At 36.1% G+C, this 21,506-nt stretch overlaps 1 protein-coding gene across 1 annotated transcript; it reads left to right on the top strand.

Annotated features, from left to right (window-relative positions):
• The first annotated feature begins 807 nt into the window (after positions 1-807).
• On the top strand, positions 808-6,411 carry LOC141648308 (peptidyl-prolyl cis-trans isomerase CYP21-1). The gene is made up of 7 exons (XM_074456856.1): positions 808-1,148; positions 3,765-3,843; positions 4,431-4,478; positions 5,097-5,120; positions 5,224-5,406; positions 5,541-5,616; positions 5,963-6,411. Exons 1-7 carry the CDS (start codon positions 1,047-1,049, stop codon positions 6,132-6,134), a joined length of 684 nt encoding a protein of 227 aa, XP_074312957.1. The 5' UTR covers positions 808-1,046; the 3' UTR covers positions 6,135-6,411.
• The last annotated feature ends 15,095 nt before the right edge of the window (positions 6,412-21,506 follow it).

Below are 21,506 nucleotides of genomic sequence, written 5' to 3'. Positions count from 1 at the left end.
TTGCTCAATATGTTGACTTGGTCAGCGGGTGCAGAATATGCCCCATCAATATATCTTTTATTATGTGTATTATTTCGCTAGTGAAGTCAATTGTCAATGAGAAGAACAATTAAAGAGACGATAAAATATAGAAGGTGGTAGTATTGCTTCCCGGATGCCTAATATCCGCGTTGTCCTTTAGACATTAATCAATTAGAAGTGAATTGGGGTTATTTCTAAATTAAGAGCATGTTTATGGCTAGAGATGGAAGTGACACACGAGTCATTAAGCTGACACGCTCCGGCACAACCCACATCCCATTTTATAGCACGATACGACATAATTTGTGCCTGGGCGGAAGTTTGAGGAAGAAGACCGTGCCTAGTTCAAGCACGACATGACAAAATACAAAGAAATAAAGTCGAAGCGGTCACGACACGACATGCTGTAGGCTGTGGGACGTGACTGGGCCGTCCCGAGGGAGGCCATCTTCTCTTAGGCCAACAGTTCCATTTCACGGGCACGACACGACACGACACGACACAAAGCCCACCTTCGTATGCTTGAAGCATGCCATTTTCTCCTCCAATAACAGACTCATGGTAAACCGACACGAGACACGACCCACTTCCATCTCTATTCATAACTTTACCAGATAATAACCAAATGGAAAACAATCCAACTTATTGCCAATGACGACTTAACCCAACAAAAACCTGCATCGACCTTGACCCATTATAAACCGCACAAGCCGAACTCGATCCGACTCGATTCACTTTAAACCTAACTAACCCCACTACCGCCCCTAATTTACCACTTCCCCGAATGTATCGGACTCTCGTAGAGTCGTAGTCCATTAAACCTGAACCGACGAAACAAAACAAAAACAAATAATTAATCCGTCAGCGATTTCGCCGGTGAAAATTACTCACTCACGTTTACGACATTCACTTCACTCTGACACTCTCACCCTTTTTCTCGCTGTAAGAAACCAGGCTTCTGTATGTTCGTGTTAATGGATCGCCATTGATAAACTCTTTCTTGTTATCTAAGAATCAAAAATTAAATGATGCGAAGAGAGATCTCCGCATTTGCTCAACGTCGATGGCTTCTTCTATCTCTTCTCGCTCTTTTCCTTTTCTTTATCGCTTTTTCCTTCAATTTTCAGGTATTTTTATTCATTTCCAATTTTGTTTTTGATTTTACGTTTCGATTTGTTATGAACTTGTTAGGTTAATGTTTGATTTGAATTAGGTATTTCAGATTGTTTTGTTGATTGCGCTTCTGAGTTGTAAATCTCGTAGTTCTATAGTGATGATGATAGAGTGCGCGGAAGATGATTAAAATATGATTGTTAAGTGTTAATTGAAGTTCAGAAGTTAAAATTACTGTTTAATGTTGATTTAGGAATTTGATACTGTTGTATTGATTGCGCTTCTGAATTGTAAATCTCGTAGTTGTGTAGTGATGATGATAGAGTGCGCGGAAGATGTATTAGATGATTAATTTATGATTTGTAGTGAAAATTGAAGGTTAGAAGTTTAAATTACTGTTTAATGTTGATTTAGGAATTCGACATTGTTGTATTGATTGCTCATCTGAAGCATAAATTTCGTAGTTGTATAGTGATGATGATAGTGTGCAAAAAGGACGATTTAGATGAGTAATTTCTGATTTTCATTGGTAATTGAATTTATTTGACGATTTGAAGTTAAAATTACTGTTCTTTGATTTAGGAATTTGATTGTTTTGTGTCGATTCCACTTCTGAATTGTAATCTCGCAGTCGTAAAGTGATGATGATAGAGCACGAGGATGATGTATTGGATGAGTGATTTTTGATTTTTAGTGTTAGTTGAAGTTTAGAAGTTAAAAGTTACTGTTTGATGATGATTTAGGAATTTGACATTGTTGTGTCGAGTGAGTGTGCTTCTGAATTGTAAATCTTGTTAGTTGTAAAGTGATAATGATAGTGTGCCAAAAGGACGTATTAGATGAGTAATTTCTGATTTTCTGTGGTAATTGAAGTTTATTTGATGATTTGAAGTTAAAATTACTGTTTGATGATTTAGGAATTTTACTGTGTTGTGTCGATTGCACTTCTGAATTGTAAACCTCGTAGTTGTATAGTTGATGACGATAAGAGTGCGAGCTGGATGTGTTAATTGATGTTTAGAAGTTAAAACTTAAAAGTACTGTTTAATGTTGATTTAGGAATTTGACATTGTTTGGACTTTGCTTCCAAACTGTGTATCTCATAGTTGTATAGTGATGATGATAGTGTTCAAGGATTATGCATTACTTCGTAGATGATTAATTTATGTTTTTTAGTGTTAATAGAAGTTTTGAAGTTATAATTACTGTTTAAAGTTGATTTAGGAATTTGACATTTTTCTGTCGACTACTCTTCTGAATTGTAAATCTTGTAGTCGTACAATGATGATGAGAGAGTATGAGGATGACGCATTGGATGAGTGTCCTTCAATTCTTAGTGATAATTGAAGTTTATTTAATGTTAAAGTTACTATTTGATGTTAATTTAGAAATTTTACATTGTTGTGTCAATTGCCCTTCTGAATTTTATATCTTGTAGTTGTAAGATGGTGATGATATAGTGCAACGATTAAGTATTACCCGATAAGTAACTTTTGAGTTTTAGTATTAATTGGCGTTCATAAGTTTAATTACTGTTTAGAAGTAAATATTATTTTTGATGTTGATTTACGAATTTGACATTATTGCAGCGACTACACTTCCAATTGTAAATATTGTAGTTGGTACCAATGGTTATTATATAGTCTGAGGATGAGGTATTAGATGAGTGCATTTTGATATGAAGTGGCAATTGGAGTTTATTTGATGACTAGAATTGAGAAATTGCTGTTTTGATAGAATAATTTAAGATATCATGTCTTAGTACTCAACAGATTTCGATCGAAACGGCAGTGAATTGGTGAAAAAAACTACACTCAGAAATTTAGTGTTTCTGTGTTGTTGATCGCTAGTTGTGTGAGTTTCGATGGTGAAAAGAGGTTTTTTGTCGCGAATATTTGAAAATGATGTAATGTGAAGGAAGTTAGGGGTAATTTCTGAACGTATTTGCTAATATCTACTACTGGACTGCTCCACTGTCAGTGGATGTTGTAGTTTGTGTGAGTAGGATAATGATAAGTTAAACTTTGACAGAGTTTTAGTCTTTTAGATTGTTTGTGAGGTATGGTAAATTTGAGCTAGGAGTATTGGCCCATATTCAGCTATAGGTGTGACCCGAGGGTGACAATGTTATCTAATTAAGTAGTCGAATGTAAATGAAGTGTGTAAGACAACTATAATTAAATTTGGACAGTTGATTACAAAGGAATTTGTCCGTTTTATTGGTAGAAATGAGGAGGAAGCTTGCTCAATGAATTTTAGACTGTGTGGTCTTGACCTTGTGGTAGGGTGTTCATTATGATGAAAATTTGACAATAAGGGCTGAGATGAAGCTGCGTTGTACATTTGGTTGGTGGTTAAATTCCTTGTTGTCTTATAAGTTGTGCCTCTTCAAGGGCTAGTCTCCCTATGAAAAGAGGAGAGCATGGTGCCAAACTGCCACGGGGTGCTTAAGTGTCTATTGGCACTTTGGCAGCTCTTTATTTTGTGGGTTCTGATTATTGTGTCTATTGGCACTTTGGCAGCTCTTTATTTTGTGGTTTCTGATTATTCCTGATGTATTCCATTCATGGTTATCAGTGAAATGTTAGTTCTCTGTTTGATCCAATGGGGATTTTTTCTATTTTGTGCAGGTAATGCAGAATTTAGACGAGGAGCCTGAGATAACTCATAGAGTGTTTTTGGATGTTGATATGGATAACCAACGTTTAGGTAAATTCCTGTTTACGCTTGTACTTCTCTGAAGTTGGTGATCAACCTGTTCTTTGCTCTGTTGTTTTCATTCCTTTTGTCATGTTTCTTCATTGAGGTCGTTTATTAGGAAAACTGGTTGTTTGTTTCCATAATCACTTGAAGCAAAAGTTCAATCTCAATGGTGAAAGAGCAGACATTTAAAATGAGCGACCGTGTATCAACTTCACTCTTGTTTTATTATTTCTTTCAGTTTTACATGGTGTTTTGGCATGAGAGTGCATGACATATTACAGCAAGGGTTTGAAGTATTTGTTTGTTTAGTGTGCTTGTACTCTCTAAAAGCCGAAAATTCCTGCTCATCGGATACCCTATTAAGTGCACATAGCATGGATACACTAGATATCTGTACCTGCATTTCACTTATTTTTTGTCATATTTCCTTGTCATTCCAACCGTGGCTCTGTGTTGGTTTCACCTGTTATTTTAAATTTATAAATGTGTTTGTGTTGGATTTAAGTAGATGATTATATGATACTTGCGCTTCCTTTTAAGCACCAGATTAATAATTTGGCTCCGAATCTTACCGCCTTCAAACTTGTTGACAGGTAGGATTGTGATTGGGCTCTATGGTACTGTTGTTCCCAAAACTGCTGGTGAGTATTGCTTCCCCTTGCCCCATGGATATTTTCTGCAATTGCGGAGTCCTAGATCTACTCAACTATGTCTCATACCCCTTTCCCATGATGTCTCATACCCCTTGCCCATGGAAACATAGTTGAATAGATCTGCTGGTGAGTACTGTTGTTCCCAAATGTAAATTGTTGAGGTTTCCATTTGATTATGTATTTTCCGCTCCACAATTTACATTTTAGGTGCTAATGTTCTGAAGAATATATGTAAGAGCTTTTGTGCTATATCCATACCCCCTCTGATAGCTGGGCATCTTATTTCTGCCTAAACTGCAAATTATGATTCAATTTTCATTATGCATCTCTTATTACAACCTCTTTGTGTTCAACATGAGGTGAGGTTGCATCCGACCTCCGGTACCGCGCCATGGGCAAAGCCATTCAAGGCGTTGGGATATTGTTGTTGTTGGCGATCATGATTCTGTTTTTCTGCCCTTTATTCTCATCGTACTTCTCACATGTACATATGATTCAAATTTATTCTGTGTTTGCGAAGTTCTTGCAGTTGATACTGAGTCTATTTGGTTTTCTTGAATAAATCTAACATAATTTTATTTTATTTTTTTGATCAACTATGTCCAGAAAATTTCAGGGCTCTCTGCACAGGTGAAGTAAATGTTAACATTTGTCAAATTTTCTTTCTGGTCCTACTCTGCAGTGTGTAAGCTCGTTGATAGCAGACCTAAATGATTTTTGTTTCGGATTGCAGGTGAGAAAGGAAAGGGCAGCAGTGGAAAACCCCTACACTATAAGCAAACGCCTTTTCATCGCATAATACCGGGGTTTATGGTTCAAGGTGGGGATATTGTTCATGGCGATGGGAAGGGCGGAGAGTCTATATATGGTGGTACCTTCCATGATGAGAACTTCAAAATAAATCATTGGCGCCCAGGTTTGTTGACATTTATTATTTTATTTGCATGTAATGTTTTGTCTTTCACCCTGCATAGTTGTCTAAAGAGATAATAAACAGCAATTTTGAATTTTTCTTCTGCTTTTAAAGTTCATTGGGTGTATGTTTTGCAGGAGTTGTCGCTATGGCAAATTCTGGACGTAATTCAAATGGTTCACAGTTTTTCATCACCACTGTCAAGGCTAGCTGGTAAGTTGTGTAGACCTCCACCTACCTCTTTCCCGCAAGAGTTGTCCCTTACAAAAAAGAAAATGGTAATAACTGTGCTAGAGTAGTTGAACGCTGAAGATAAGAAACGTCTTATTCGACTGAAGAAGTTCAAAACTGCTTGTAAGGGGCATGTGTTTGTACTTATACGCCAACATTAAGTGAACCTTACACAGCCCAATCAACCTTCCCCAAAATCTTTCATATATTTATATAGAGTACCTTAAACAGGAGTACTATTTTCTTTTTTATGAATTCGTCAGACTCTCAGGAATACCAACCCTGTGCTACGGCCATAATTACATCTTTGAAATGTTTTTTTTATCAGGTTGGACGGGGAACATGTTGTCTTTGGAAGGGTAATACAAGGCATGGATACTGTATATGCAATCGAAGGGGGTGCTGGAACATATAGTGGAAAACCTAGGAAGAAGGTGATCATAGCCGACTCTGGAGAGATACCCAAGAGCAAGTGGAATGAAGATGCTGCTAAACTTTAGGTACTTTTGCTTGGTTTCCCTGTTTATGGGCTGCCGATTACAATGTTTCATTGTATGTAGTAATAGATCGAAAGTTGGAAAGTGAACAAACGAACAAATTTACACGTCCACTTTCCCCTGCACAAAGATCATTGATTGTTTACCAATTAGTATAAACCTACCTTTATATCAGTGATTTGTTGTAGAGACCTGTAATTAGATGAATGTCGAAAGGGCCAATTGTTCTCTAGTGTAACAGGCAACTTTTTGTTATAGTTACTAATCAATTTTTTGCGGACGGCTGTTTTAGCTTCCTATGGATGAGCAATGTGTGGGATGCATGTATCCTGTAGTAATGTGCATTTATGCATCTATCTTGAGCAAAGTGTAGAAGCGGCGTTATCGAGGCGGTATTACATTGTAAAATTGCATTTTATCCGCCTTTAATTATACTAGTTATTGGTCCGGACCCTAACGGGCGCGGTGTTCCAATGGTTTTCGTTATTGTTTATCTCCGATTGTATTAATGTGAACGAGTCCTAGCACGTATTTATTTATTTATGATAAATGTCGTATATGACACATCCACCTTTTTGTGTTTGTTTATAGGGATTAATAGTGTATTTTATGGTTTGGGGTCTCACACTTCAAGTTGTATATGACACAAGTCCTTCATAAAGTAGCTGAGGTTTGGGGTCTCGCACTTCAAGTTGTACTCGGTGGTAAACGGGTAGTACCCACGAGACAATGGATCTCATGGTGTTCATATAAAGAGTCTATTTCCCTCCTCCCCTCAACCCCTTTTCACTCTCCTTCTCAAACTGAGCAAAACAAAGAATAACCTCTCTTTCCCCTTCCTCTCCCCCCAATATGTCGTGATCATATAATGTGCAATTATCCACGAAAAAAAAATGTAGACAAATAGAAAATATGCTTACCATCCTATCAGATAATCCATCAAACAAACATATCAAATACATTAGTCAAGTTACTTAGAGAAAACACTCTTGAGCTCATCTCTCAAAAAATAAATTACTTTGTAGATCAAAGGTTCAAACCACACTAAGCCTAAGCCTACTTAGGAAAACCTAAAAAATAGATGGCGAGAAGGTAAACCACTGCAATGCCGATGCTGATAAATGATAGGATACTGCAGTAGAGCCCGAAAAAGCAAGAAATCGCTCCAATTCCAAGTGCATTCACTATTACTTCAAAAACTCTCCTAAACCTTAGGGGCAAACGCCTACCAAGTTTCTTGTAGGCGATCCCGCTGGCGGCGTAAATTCCAAGAGCAATCAGTAAAATGAAAGGACCTCTGCCATCATCTCCCTCGTTCTTCGGAATGGCTTTCAGAGTCAACACAGTTGCTCCGACAGAAGCCAATATGACGGCTTCTGGATCCGCCGACTCGAATCGTAACCGCAGCCATGCTTTAAGAGACCCAGATAAGGATTTCTCCTAATTAAATTATTGAAAAGTTAGTTAGTGGCGGAATAATTAATTGTTGCAAAAGACCGTCATATAATATGGGAATATAAGAGTACATCATATTGACCATATATTTCTTCACAAATTCTCATTGAAGACATGACATATCCGTCACAAGCTGAAGACGGATACCATTTTACCTCACAATGTACCCACTTTTTCTCTCTCTGCAACACTATTCATGTGGTCCCCTTTCTCCACTAACCCATTTTATTACCATTTTATCTCACAAAATATCCGTCACAAATGGTAACCCGTCACAAGGGAGACCAATTGATATTTCTTATTCAGTTGGCAAGTGACAAGATTTCATCTCTCTCCTAATACTCTTTTCATGTTATAACTGCAAGTTGAAATTTTATTAAATGTTTTATCTTTGTTTTTCTTTTTGTTTTAAATAATGGACTGAATAATTAATATTGAAAGGAGAATATGAGAACATTGACAATTAAACATGAGACCATTCACAATTGGACCAGCCCATTTTTAATATAAAAGCCCAATTAAACTATTGGAAGGAGAACATGAGTCCATTGACAACTAAACATGAGACCAAGTATAAATAACCCAAATAACATGAGACTAAAAATAATCCGAAATTACTTTTTTATATACGGATTTTACTTTTTCACATACATTTTTTCATTATCTTTCCATCTAATACCCTTTCTACTTAGCCCTAATCAATTCACCTCTTCTATCAATTTTTTTCCCCTAAAATGTAATCAAATTGCTTCAAGAACTTGAAAAATGAATTACAAATTCTCCAATTATTGAAGCACTTTACCAATTTTATGCTATACATCCATTTAGTGCTTTATATCAATACCAATTACTGAAAACCACCTTTAGGCACTCGTCTTCGAATGAGTGCAATTTGCAGAAAGTGAGTATATATGTATTTTGTGCTAAAAGGTCAACTTTGGTACCCAGAAAACTTGGATTCATTCATTTAGTTGATAATTCATTTACATGGATTGTTTCAATTATTCCTGTTTGTTAGCTTATGGATTTTCTTAATTTTATGCGGTGGGCAAGGGTGTCCGTATGGAGTTCGTGGTGGTGTGGTTGGTGGTGGATAGGGACGGAGAAGAAGGGATGCAAGAGGGAGGGTGATGCCAGTTGTGTTTTGGTCATCTGGATTTGGCGGGAGTGGTGGATGAAGCGAAGGGTGGTGGTCGGCTGGAAGTCGCGTGACAGTCTCGCTGGTGTTTCGGCATAGGGTGGCCGGCTAGGAAGGTGGTGACGGTCGCTTGGTTTAGCGGTTTTGTCCTTTTTTTAATTAATACTCCTACTTTTGGTTTTGAATGAGAGAGTAGGAAAAAAATGAGAAGGGTAATATCGTAAAAAATGTATGTGAAAGAGTAAAATTCGTATGTGAAAAAGCACAACCCATAATAATCAAACCTGTCGCCTTTTTCTTGAAGCAGCAATCCTCAACAACGCCAACTCCATAGCAGCCTCGTAGTCCGACACGTCAATAAACACATCTCCTCCTTCGAACAAAGCCTCCTATTCAAACCCAATCATAATATGAAACACACAATTTACATTTAGCACTTGGCGGCACGACACACATGCAAAACAAATTTATTTCCTTTTTATTTTTAGGGAAAATCAATACCTGTCTACGGTGAGTTGGAACCGAAGTGTTATCAACTCCTTCGAACCAAGCCTCCTATTCAAACACAATCATAATATGAAACACACAATTTACATTTAGGACTTGGCGGCAGCACACACTTGGAAAACAAATTTATTTCCTTTTTATTTTTAGGGAAAATCGATACCTGTCTACGGTGAGTTGGAACTGAAATGTTATCAACTCCTTCGAACCGAGCCTCCTATTCAAACACAATCGTAATATGAAACACACAAAATTTGCATTTAACACTTGGAGGCACGACACACTTGCAAAACAAAATTTGTTCGTTTTTATTTTGAAGGATATGATATTGCAAAAACAAGTCAGAAAGATCTAACTGTTACTAAATGAAATGCATAATAGAGTCGTTATGGTGTTATTGTAAGTTAAAGTAGATGAAAAAACAAAGGCAAATAGAATAGGTCTTGCGGCACTATCGACACACTTGCACAACAAATTTGTTCCTTTTTATTTTGAAGGATATGATAGTGCAAAAACAAGTTAGAAATATCTAACTGTTACTAAATGAAATGCATAATAAAGTGGTTATGGTGTTATGACTTGACCCAACAATCAAGTCACGGCTGTTCGATAATGTCTAATTCTACATAACTTAGCTTGTGACAATTTTTCCAAGTATTTTTACGACATTGCTAATTTGCTATGGGCCTATGAATGTCATAGAAGATATCAAACAGTAGGGCATCACTATACTATCATATTTTTTTCCAATAAGGACCCGAACTTTGAAAGATTACAGGTAAGGAACTCATGTCCGAACTCCGTTAATTCCTCCGTTAACTTGTATCATGTAAAAATGTTGAACACCATCCTCCACGGCTCCACCTTCCTTGCTTTAAACTTTTTGATTTTATATAATACGAGTAATAATGTTCATCCTATGTATGAATTGACTTCATTACCAAATGAAAATAGTTTTCTGTTAACGATGCTGCAAACCCATCGCAAACGGGTAAATATCCGTCATTAAAAAAGTTTTGCAACAATTTCCTTCATAGATTTTGGCAGGTCCAGGAATGGGAAAATTTGGTCTTCGTCTTACCTCGCACACTATAATTTTAGCCCAACATAATAGCACAAATACCCTTAAATTCAAATAACGAAGACGATCAACCAATACAAACACATGACATGAAAAAAATCTCTCTGATGTGAGACGACCGAAAAACATAGATTTAAGAGGCAATTTTTTTGATATCCTATGTTAGAAAATTTCCCATTGCAATTTGCAAATGTCAACGCCGCCGCCAGTGGCGGAACCAGGATTTAAACTGTCGAGGGCGAAAATTTTCAAGGGGGCGAAGGCATTATAGTATAAGGTTTTCGGATTGGAAAAAATCGAAAATTTTAACTACAAATTGTGAAAAATTTTAGCATCAGCGGGAGCGAGCGCCCCTCGCTCCACCACTAAATGCCGCACAATCCAAATTTTTTCCACATGGCTTTGCATGATTTCTGTAGAGCCATTACAAAATCGCGCCGGATAACAATTGCGTAGCCTTTCCGTCACTGGATACTAACTATTGTAGAGCCATTTTAAATCTATGGTATTGTTCATTGTTTGTTAATAGGGAGATAAAGAAATTATATATAAAAAAAATGATGTGTAGAGAGATAACAGCCAAATCCCACGCAATTAATAGGTATCGAGACTATGGACTAACGACAATTAATAGCGAGTCCCTTAACTGTAAAAAAATATAGTATAGGTCCTTAACGAAAAAAAGATCGAAAGTTCGAGACCTTGTCTTTAGGTTAACTCATCACTATCGTCTTAATTCAAACTCAAACTAGAAAAAAAAGGATGAAATTAAATCAAATTCAAAACTAGATGAAAAAACAAAGGCAGAATAGAATAGGATACCTCTCTACGGTGAGTTGGAACCCGAGCAGGTTCGATACGATCAACTTCTTGGATCTCAGCCTCCTATTCGAACAAAATCATAATATGAGAACACACCCAAAAAGTTTGCATTTAGCACTTGCGGCACGATCGACACACTTGCAAAACAAATTTGTTCCTTTTTATTTTGAAGGAAAATCGATACCTGTCTACGGTGAGTTGGAACCCGAGCAGGCTCGATACGATCAACTTTTGGATCTCAGCCTCCTATTCAACCAAAATCATAATATGAGAACACACCCAAAAAGTTTGCATTTAGCACTTGCGGCACGATCGGTACACTTGCAAAACAAATTTGTTCCTTTTTATTTTGAAGGAAAATCGATACCTGTCTACGGTGAGTTGGAACCCGAGCAGGCTCGATACGATCAACTTCTTGGATCTCAGCCTCCTATTCAAACAAATTCATAATGTGAGAACACACCCAAAAAGATTGCATTTACACTACAACAAATTGTCACTTGCGCCACGAATTATGCCACGGGAATTTATAATTCGTGGCTAAAGTTTGCTTAGCCACGGGAAAAACTTATTCATTATTTTTGGAAAAAAATTATGCCACGGGAAAATTTTTCCCGTAGCAAAAAGTCACTTTAGCCACGAATTAGGCTACACCCGTGGCAAATAATTATTTTAGCCACGGGCTATGTCACACCCGTGGCGAAAGTTTATTTAGTCACGAATTGTTCCGTGGCAAATATTTTGTTAGCCACGAACTAACAAACACCCGTAGCGAGTATCTTTTCTGACTTACATCTGAATGAAATTTAATCAAATATAATAATATGAAAATACATTTAAATATAAAACTTTAGAAACACTTTGATTAATTTAATTAATATTTTTATTGTTTTATGTACTTTAATAAGAAATTTTGAAATTTTATAAACTTATATGTAAGCAAAGAAAAGTTTATCGCCTAAATTTTTTGATTTTTTTACAAATCACATTTATGTTTGGTAGGTTTTTTAAAATAATAATAATTTTAAAAAAAATTGTAATATATAATTTTGTTTATTAAAGTTGTGAATTTCTTTTAATTTCTTTATCTTTTTTTAAATTAAACTTTATAATCCTGAATAACAATCTTAAATGATCGTATCACATTTAAAGATATAACATATCAAATTGAATAAAAACCTTATTTGCCATCTATGTTAGAGAAATCTAAAATTAATATATTGTTAAACTATTTCATTCAAAATTTGATTTCCAACTTATTTGTAGGATATTTCTAGAAAATTTTGAATTTGATATAAAATTTACGAAAATTTCTCGTGTTTCCCTTGAACTTTGTCAGATTACACATGACACCCCTTAATTTATGTTTCTACATATGGTGTCCTTGTGTTTACCTTTTTCATTACTAGAATACCCTTTGGCGAAATTTCGTCATAACGTCGTTACTCTTATAAGTAATTTGATGAGTAATTAAGTATGTTATGTTGTTATTGTTATATTATTTAGGTACTAAATGTTATTTTATTAGACAAAATAAGGATTTAGGTATTTGATAATGAATTGATAGTGCATTAGTTAACAAAAAAAGGCGTCACAAGGCATATGAGTGTCGGCGTTATGACGGAAGTTTGTCAACGAGTATTCTAGGACTGAAAAAGGTAAACACAGGGGTACCATATGTAAAAACTTAAAAAAAGGGTACCATATGTAATCTGTCAAAATTCGAGGGTACCATGAACAATTTACGTAAAATTTAACTCGCTGAGAAAAAAAAGTTCCAAATTTTTTTCATTGAAAATAATCGCATTACAGAGAGAATATAGAAATTATAATAATTTACAGTCACATTTGCAAATAATATGAAATTTTGAGAAAAGAAACGGTAAACGATAAAAAAGAGAAATCGGTTTAGGAAAATAAGCGATTCTTTTGTACAATAGTCTTTTTCGTGTTTTTTGGGTAAAAAAAGTGACTAATTTTTTGTTAATAGGGATCACTTTGGGGAAAAAAGGCCTTTAGTTACAAAAAGCGGTCATTACTTTACCAAAAAATGGTCACATCAGGTACGACAGTTATACAATATAATTTGCGTAGAAAAATATACGAAAAAATGAGTACATGAGAAATGAAAATAAGAATGTCGATAAACAAAAGAAATAAAAAAAAATGTTAGGAAAACACAATTATGTTTACTTTTTGGAGAAAATGGTTTGCTGACTTCGGCAAAAAAATGACGTCAAAATCATTAGTCAGGAGGTTACTATCGAATATTTAATTGTTTCGGCCAAAATAATATTTTTCCCCCAAAAATTTGTAAATCATGTAACATTTATGTAATTAAATAGTACTAAAGGTAAGATTTGAAAGAAAAAAATTAAACTTAAAAGGATTCAAAGTGCTAATTATATCAACAAAGTTAACATTTAATTTCGGTGGCACATCAAAAGAACTCCACAGTTAAGCGTGCTCAAGTGAGACTAGTGTTGGGATGGGTGACCTCCTGGGAAGCCTCTCCGATGCTCAGAAACGCATGACCGGCAAATAACGTTCAAATGAACCAAGTTAACTAGCGAAATAATTACCTTGATTGTCATGGTTCCGTATATGAAAAAAATACCAATTGTGAAAAATAAATATATTATTTTACGTTTTATTTATTTAATTTTCATATATATATATTGTTTGCCACGGGAATTATTTTTTCGCCACGGGAAATTTATTTGGACACGGGTGTTATTAGCCACGAGAGAATCCGTGGCCAAAAAGTCAATAATGGCCACGTTCTTGTTTTTCCCGTGGCTATGTCTTTGCCACGGCCACTTGCGCCACGGAAGGTATTCCCGTGGCAAAATGATTTAGCCATGGAAAGTTAGCACTTGCGTCACGATCGACACACTTGCAAAACAAATTTGTTCCTTTTTATTTTGAAGGAAAATCGATATCTGTCTACTTTGAATTGGACTCGGAGCAACCTCGATGAGAGGCTCCTATTCAAACACAATAAACACACAAAATTTGCAGTTAGCACTTGGCGGCACGACACTTTCAAAACAAAATTCTTTCGTTATTATTTTTAGGGATATGATAGTGCAAATACCTGGTCGTCGGGGATGTCAAATACTATGCTTCCAATTGTAAGCTGCACATGTGTTCATCAGCATTAACATTAGCCAAACTTCATCAAACCACCACCGAAATGACGAAGCTACTGTTATGCTTAAAATTCATGACTCAAAAATAAGTCAGTACCGGTCTAGTCGAAAGGGTCCGTGGATCACCCTCAACCCGATCACTCTGTTGGATTTTAGCCTCCTATTCAAACACAATCATAAATCATAATATGAAACACACAAAATTTGTATTTAGCATTTGCGGCACGATCGACACACTTGCAAAACAAATTTGTTCCTTTTTATTTTCAAGGAAAATCGATACCTGTCTACTTTGAATTGGACCCGGAGCAACGTCGATGCCACCACCTCGTCTTATCCGACCACCTCCTCTTATCCGACCTCGTCCTATCCGACCACCTCATTCTGTCTCAGCCTCCTATTCAAACACAATCATAATATTAAACACACAAAATTTAAAGTTAGCACTCGGCGGCACGACACTTGCAAAACAAAATTTTTTCCTTCTTATTTTTAGAGAAAATCGATACCTCTCAACGTAACCATTGAACCCGACCACGTCGTTCTGTCTCAGCCTCCTATTCAAACACAATCATAATATTAAACACACAAAATTTGCAGTTAGCACTTGGCCGCACGACACTTGCAAAACAAAATTTTTTCCTTCTTATTTTTAGAGAAAATCGATACCTCTCTACGTAACCATTGAACCCGGCCACATCGTTATCTCTCAGCCTCCTATTCAAACACAATCATAATATTAAACACACAGAATTTGCAGTTAACACTTGGCCGCACGACACTTGCAAAACAAAATTTTTTCCTTCTTATTTTTAGAGAAAATCGATACCTCTCTAAACAATCGAACCCGACTGGGACGAGATCGTTCGATCGCCAACTATGCAAACACAAGTCAGAAAGATCTAACTGTTACTAAATGAAATGCATAATAGAGTCGATATGGTGTTATTGTAAGATAAACTAGATGAAAAAACAAAGGCAAATAGAATAGGATACCCGTCTACGGCGAGTTAGAACCGGAGCAGCATCGATAGGATCACTACCTTCTTCAAACCGATCTTCCTATTCAAACACAATCATAATATGAAACACACAAAGTTTGCATTTAGCACTTGGAGGCACGACACACTTGCAAAACAAATTTGTTCGTTTTTATTTTGAAGGATATGATATTGCAAAAACAAGTCAGAAAGATCTAACTGTTACTAAATGAAATGCATAATAGAGTCGTTATGGTGTTATTGTAAGTTAAAGTATATGAAAAAACGAAGGCAAATAGAATAGGTTAATAGGATACCTGTCTACGGTGAGTTGGAACCGGAGTAGTCTCGATACGATCAGCTTTTTCGATCTCAGCCACCTCGATAGGATCACTACATTCTTCATATCGATCCTCCTATTCAAACAAAATCATAATATGAGAAGACACAAAGTTTGCATTTAGCACTTGCGGCACGATCGACACACTTGCAAAACAAATTTGTTCCTTTTTATTTTGAAGGATATGATAGTGCAAAAACAAGTCAGAAAGATCTAACTGTTACTAAATGAAATGCATAACAAAGTCGATATGGTGTTATTGTAAGATAAACTCGATGAAAAAATAAAGGCAAATAGAATAGGATACCTGTCTACGGTGAGTTGGAACCCGAGCAGGCTCGATACGATCAACTTCTTGGATCTCAGCCTCCTATTCAAACAAATTCATAATATGAGAACACACCCAAAAAGTTTGCATTTAGCACTTGCAGCACGATCGACACATTTGCAAAACAAATTAGTTCCTTTTTATTTTGAAGAAAAATCGATACCTGTCTACGGTGAGTTGGAACCCGAGCAGGCTCGATACGATCAACTTCTTGGATCTCAGCCTCCTATTCAAACAAAATCATAATATGAGAACACACCCAAAAAGTTTGCATTTAGCACTTGCGTCACGATCGACACACTTGCAAAACAAATTTGTTCCTTTTTATTTTGAAGGAAAATCGATACCTGTCTACTTTGAATTGGACCCAGAGCAACCTTGATGAGAGGCTCCTATTCAAACACAATAAACACACAAAATTTGCAGTTAGCACTTGGCGGCACGACACTTGCAAAACAAAATTTTTTCGTTATTATTTTTAGGGATATGATAGTGCAAATACCTGGTCGTCGGGGATGTCAAATACTATGCTTCCAATTGTAAGCTGCACATGTGTTCATCAGCATTAACATTAGCCAAATTTCATCAAACCACCACCGAAATGACGAAGCTACTGTTATGCTTAAAATTCATGACTCAAAAATAAGTCAGTACCTGTCTAGTCGAAAGGGTCCGTGGATCACCCTCAACCCGATCACTCCGCTGGATTTTAGCCTCCTATTCAAACACAATTATAAATCATAATATGAAAAACACAAAATTTGTATTTAGCATTTGGGAGTACGACATATTTGAAAAACAAGATGGTAGTTAGGAAATGCTTACATTCGACGCCATTGTTGTTTGCTAGTCAACCTTTAAAACAAGACAAAAAAGTTATAATTAGTAGAGAAGAGAAAAGAGAAGAGAGAAAAGAGAATAAGAGAGAAGAGAGAGAAGGGAACCTTTGCAATGAACTGAATTGGAGTGATGTGTTGTGTTGTGGTTTGATGAAGGGAAGGGAAGTGATAGCTAGGTTATAAAGAACTATGCCACACAAAACGACATACAGTAATAAAAAATAAAGTTGTAGTTGTAAACCCTTATTTGGAAATTTTTTGATAGGCGAAAGAGATGAGTTGAATATGCATGCAGGAGTAGTGTGTCAAGGGAACCAACAAACCAGTTGTGCACTATTCATGTACAGTTGCAGCAGGTTGTAATTAATCGGTGGTACTATGGTCTATTGAGTTATTTACCGTATTTCATTTTGCTAATTCAAAGTTTTCGTGGTTATTTTCTAACATGATTCAAATCGAATTATTCACAAAATCTCATTGAAGACGGGCGAAGCTTGTGACGGATACCGTTTGCTCTCACAAAATACCCATTAAGAGGTGAGTGGGAAGCAAATGGGAGGTGCCCCACCTTCTTCCCTCTCCCTTTTTGTGAGAGATCACAAGCTTGTGACGGGATTAGCATGTCACAAGCAAGACTAGCTGATTATTCTTTATTTGTTAAAGTATTTGTCATGTTTATTTGTTAACATGATATGATTTAAATCCAATTATTGTATATTATATATTTATTTGTATATTTCTCCTCATTAACAAGGGCAACTACGTTTATATACTCCGCAATAATAATTTCATACACAATAGTTCTGAAAATAGGTCGAAATAAAATTCTGAAATACTTTATATTAAATTAACATGTGCGTCATCATAAAATGCGAAGAAGATTATGCAAGCATGGCTAGCGCAAATGTTGGTGATTTAAGTTAATCACCATATCATTTGAATGCAATCGGGATTTGGCCAAAAATCGTAGCGAGTTTGACCGTTATAATATGGGTTAGGGAGTGTGGAGTACACGCTCATATAAACGAGTTTGAATGAGCAAATTTAAAGAATAAGTTACAATACAAATTATTCGATGAAATCGTAGCACAAAAATGGAAAATTGGCTAACCCCTATCGGGTTGATAGCCCCGATCGGGGCCGTTGTTGCCTAGTGAAATTTTCCAACTTTTGTTTACGTGAAAATTGGAAAAACCACGTCCCCGATCGGGGACGCTAACCACTACAAGAATTTTAGTCTTTGGCGACCAAAATAGGCTATTGAAAATAATGGTCGCTAAAATGGCGACTGGGAAATAATTCGGGCGACTGATTTTCGTCGCCATTTTGGCGATGGCTATTTTCCGTACAATAATTATATATGGCGACTGAAATATTGACATGGGCGACAGAAATTGGTCGCCATATTTCACGCGCCTTTTTTTTTATCCAAAACAAATCTCACCTCCCCCACATAACCCCATATGCTTGTTAAATCCTGGGCCTTTTTTGTTTTACCCATAATAAATCCCACCTCCCCTACACAACCCCATGTACTTGTCAATCCTCTTTCATTTCATTTCATTTCATTATCAAACAACAATTATTCACTCCCCCCTTTCATTTCTTCATCTGTTCAATCCCCTTCTTCTCTCAATTTTTTTTTACTTTACTTTTTTCTTCTTCTTCTTTATCAAATCCACCATTGTCTTCATTTTTTTTTTACCATTTCTTCATCCTTTACCAAATTTTACCCAAACCCACAAAAATCCCAATTTCACCTGTTTTAATTTCAAAGTATTTTGGTCGACGACAAGCTGACGGCGTGGGACATGGTTGCAAGACACGGCAGAGGAAGGAGAAGAGGCGAGAAGAAAGGGGTGTAATTAGTTTTTTCATGTCGATAATTTGGTTTTTTTGTGTTATTCGAATTGTTGTTGTTGGTAGTTTTATGGTAAGTTTGATTGTAATGTAAAGTTAATGTAAATTTAGATTTAATATAGAAATGAGCAAATGGTTATTTAACTAAATGTAAATTTATTGATATCGTGTAGCCATGGTTTGTTTTCAAGTTTTTAATTGTAATATAATCGTATAAAAATTTGCAGCGTGATTTTAGAGTCTAAATTTTGCAGCTGAATTGATTTCGTTATTGTTGTTGTTGTTGTTATTTGGTGAAGAAGAGACGAAACAAAGAAATTGGCAGCGTGAGTTTCCAGATCTGACACCTTTTTTTTTTTTTTTTTAAATTGCAAAACTGGCGACAGAAATCGGTCGCCAAATTGACTACTAATGACAGTCGCCAATTTGGCGACGGGTTTCTGTCGCCCGCTTTAAAAAAATCCGTCGCCAAATTTGGCGACGATATCCTGTCGCCAAAAGCGACTAAACCTAGCTACGAAATGCGGGCGACGGGCCTTAGTCGCTATATTCATAATGGCGACTGTTCTCAGTCGCCTTATATGGTCGCCTTTGACCTCATTTGTTGTAGTGAACCCCGATCGGGGTGAGTGTTATTTATCAGGTTCTATGAACCGTGTTGCATTGTTTCATACTTGTCTTTATGTTCCGTTTGGAAAGTAACTACTTTTCGTTTTATGATTATTTTGCATTAGTATATATATATACTCAAAGTATGCATGAGAAAGGGTTAGAAAAATATAAAACAAACTTTATTTTTTCAGATTTTTGCATAACAAATAAAATATAAAAACTTCATAAGTTTTCTCTTGTTTTGCCTTAAAATAAGAGGGAATTTGGTGTACTATCCTAGGAAAGATTTCTTGCAACCCAAAGGCTTAATAGGGTAGAAATACTTTCTAAGGAAAGCGATATATTTCGTGATCATCAAGTTATCCAAGTTCGATTTGTCAAATACCCTACACAAAATTACAACATTCTTAGAAAGTATTTTCAGTTTTGACAATGTCGAATGTTAAGGAAATGACATCCAAGTTTGGAAAACTTGAGAAATTTGAAGGGGTTGATTTTAGGAGATGGCAAAAGAAAATGCATTTCCTACTCACCACCCTCAAGGTTGTGTATGTCCTAAGTACCTCTATGCCGGAGCATCGAGATGATGAAACAATGGAGGAAGCCGCAACCGTCTCAAGTGGGAAAATGATGATTACATTTGTCGGGGACACATTCTAAATGGTATGTCTGATTCTTTATTTGATGTCTATCAAAATTATGAGTCGGCAAAGGAACTTTGGAATGAATTAGAGTCTAAATGCATGGCCGAAGATGCTTCTAGTAACAAGTTTCTTGTAGGCAATTTCATGACCTATAAGATGACGGACTCAAGGCCGGTAATGGAGCAATATAATGAATTGCTCCGAATATTGGGACAATTTGCCCAACACAAGATGGAAATGGATGAATCCATTTCGGTGTCAAGTATAATTGACAAATTGCCTCCTTTTTGGAAGGATTTCAAGCATATGCTCAAACATTATTCAATCAATATGATGGAAGTAGGTGAAAGTTCTAAGGGATTTAAGGGGAAAAAACGCCCCATGCCTAACACCAATGATGACACAACCAAGAAACCCAAGGGTGCTTGTTGGATATGTGGTAAGACCGGGTACTTTAAAAATGATTGTCGGTTGAAGAAGACCAAGAAGGGTTCTAATTACAAGAACAAATCCGGGCAAGTGTCTAAGGACAAAGGCCCTCCAACTCATCAAGGTCAGAATTTTGACAATGGTATTAAACATATTGTAAATTATGTACCACTAATTTCTAAGGCATTTTATGTGCAGGATGATGAGATTGCATGGTGGATTGATTCGGGTGCTACAAAGCATGTATGCAAGGACCGTAGATGGTTCAAGACTTATGAACCGGTTGATGACGGTTCAATTCTTTATATGGGCAACGAATCAACTACTCCAATACTTGGTCGTGGTGTAGTAGTGTTAATATTTAGTTCCGGGAAATCTATTCATCTTTATGATGTTCTTCATGTACCCGGAATTAGGAAAAACTTAGTTTCCGGCGGTCTCTTGTCAAAGTATGGTTATAGGCAAGTGTTTGAGTCGGATAAATATGTAATAAGGAAATGTGGTACATTTGTAGGATTTGGATATTTATGTAATGAAATCTTTATGTTAAATATTATGAATAAAATGAATGATGTTGCTTCTAATTTCATGGTTTGTCATAATGAAAATATTCCACATCTTTGACATGCTAGACTTGGACATGTTCACTTTAAAAGGATGATTAACATGTCTAAACTTGGTTTAATTCCACCTTTTGATTCTAATGTTCAAAAGTGTAAAACTTGTATGATGAATAAAATTACAAGACAACCTTTTAAGACTATTCATAGTTGTTCACTTGTCTTGGATTTAATTCATAGTGATTTGTGTGACTTCAAGTCTTCACCATCTTTAGGGAATAAAAACTATGTTGTAACTTTCATAGATGATTATTCCAGATTTTGTTATATATATCTTTTGTCAACTAAAGATGAGGCCCTTGAAAAGTTTAAAATATTTAAAAGTGAGGTAGAATTACAACAATCTATTATGATTAAAAGATTGCGCACCGATCGAGGTGGAGAGTATTATGATCCTATGTTTTTTAATTCATGTGGCATTGTGCATGAGGTTACTCCACCGTATACACCACAATTAAATGGTGTAGCGGAGAGGAAAAATCGTACTCTAAAGGAGATGGTTAATTCTATGTTATCCTACTCGGGATTGAGTGATGGTTTTTGGGGTGAAGCTATGTTAACAACTTGTTAT

Source organism: Silene latifolia, chromosome 3 (genome assembly GCF_048544455.1).
Source record: "Silene latifolia isolate original U9 population chromosome 3, ASM4854445v1, whole genome shotgun sequence".
Lineage (NCBI taxonomy): Eukaryota > Viridiplantae > Streptophyta > Magnoliopsida > Caryophyllales > Caryophyllaceae > Silene > Silene latifolia.
This window is presented reverse-complemented; position numbering and strand designations above follow the sequence as displayed.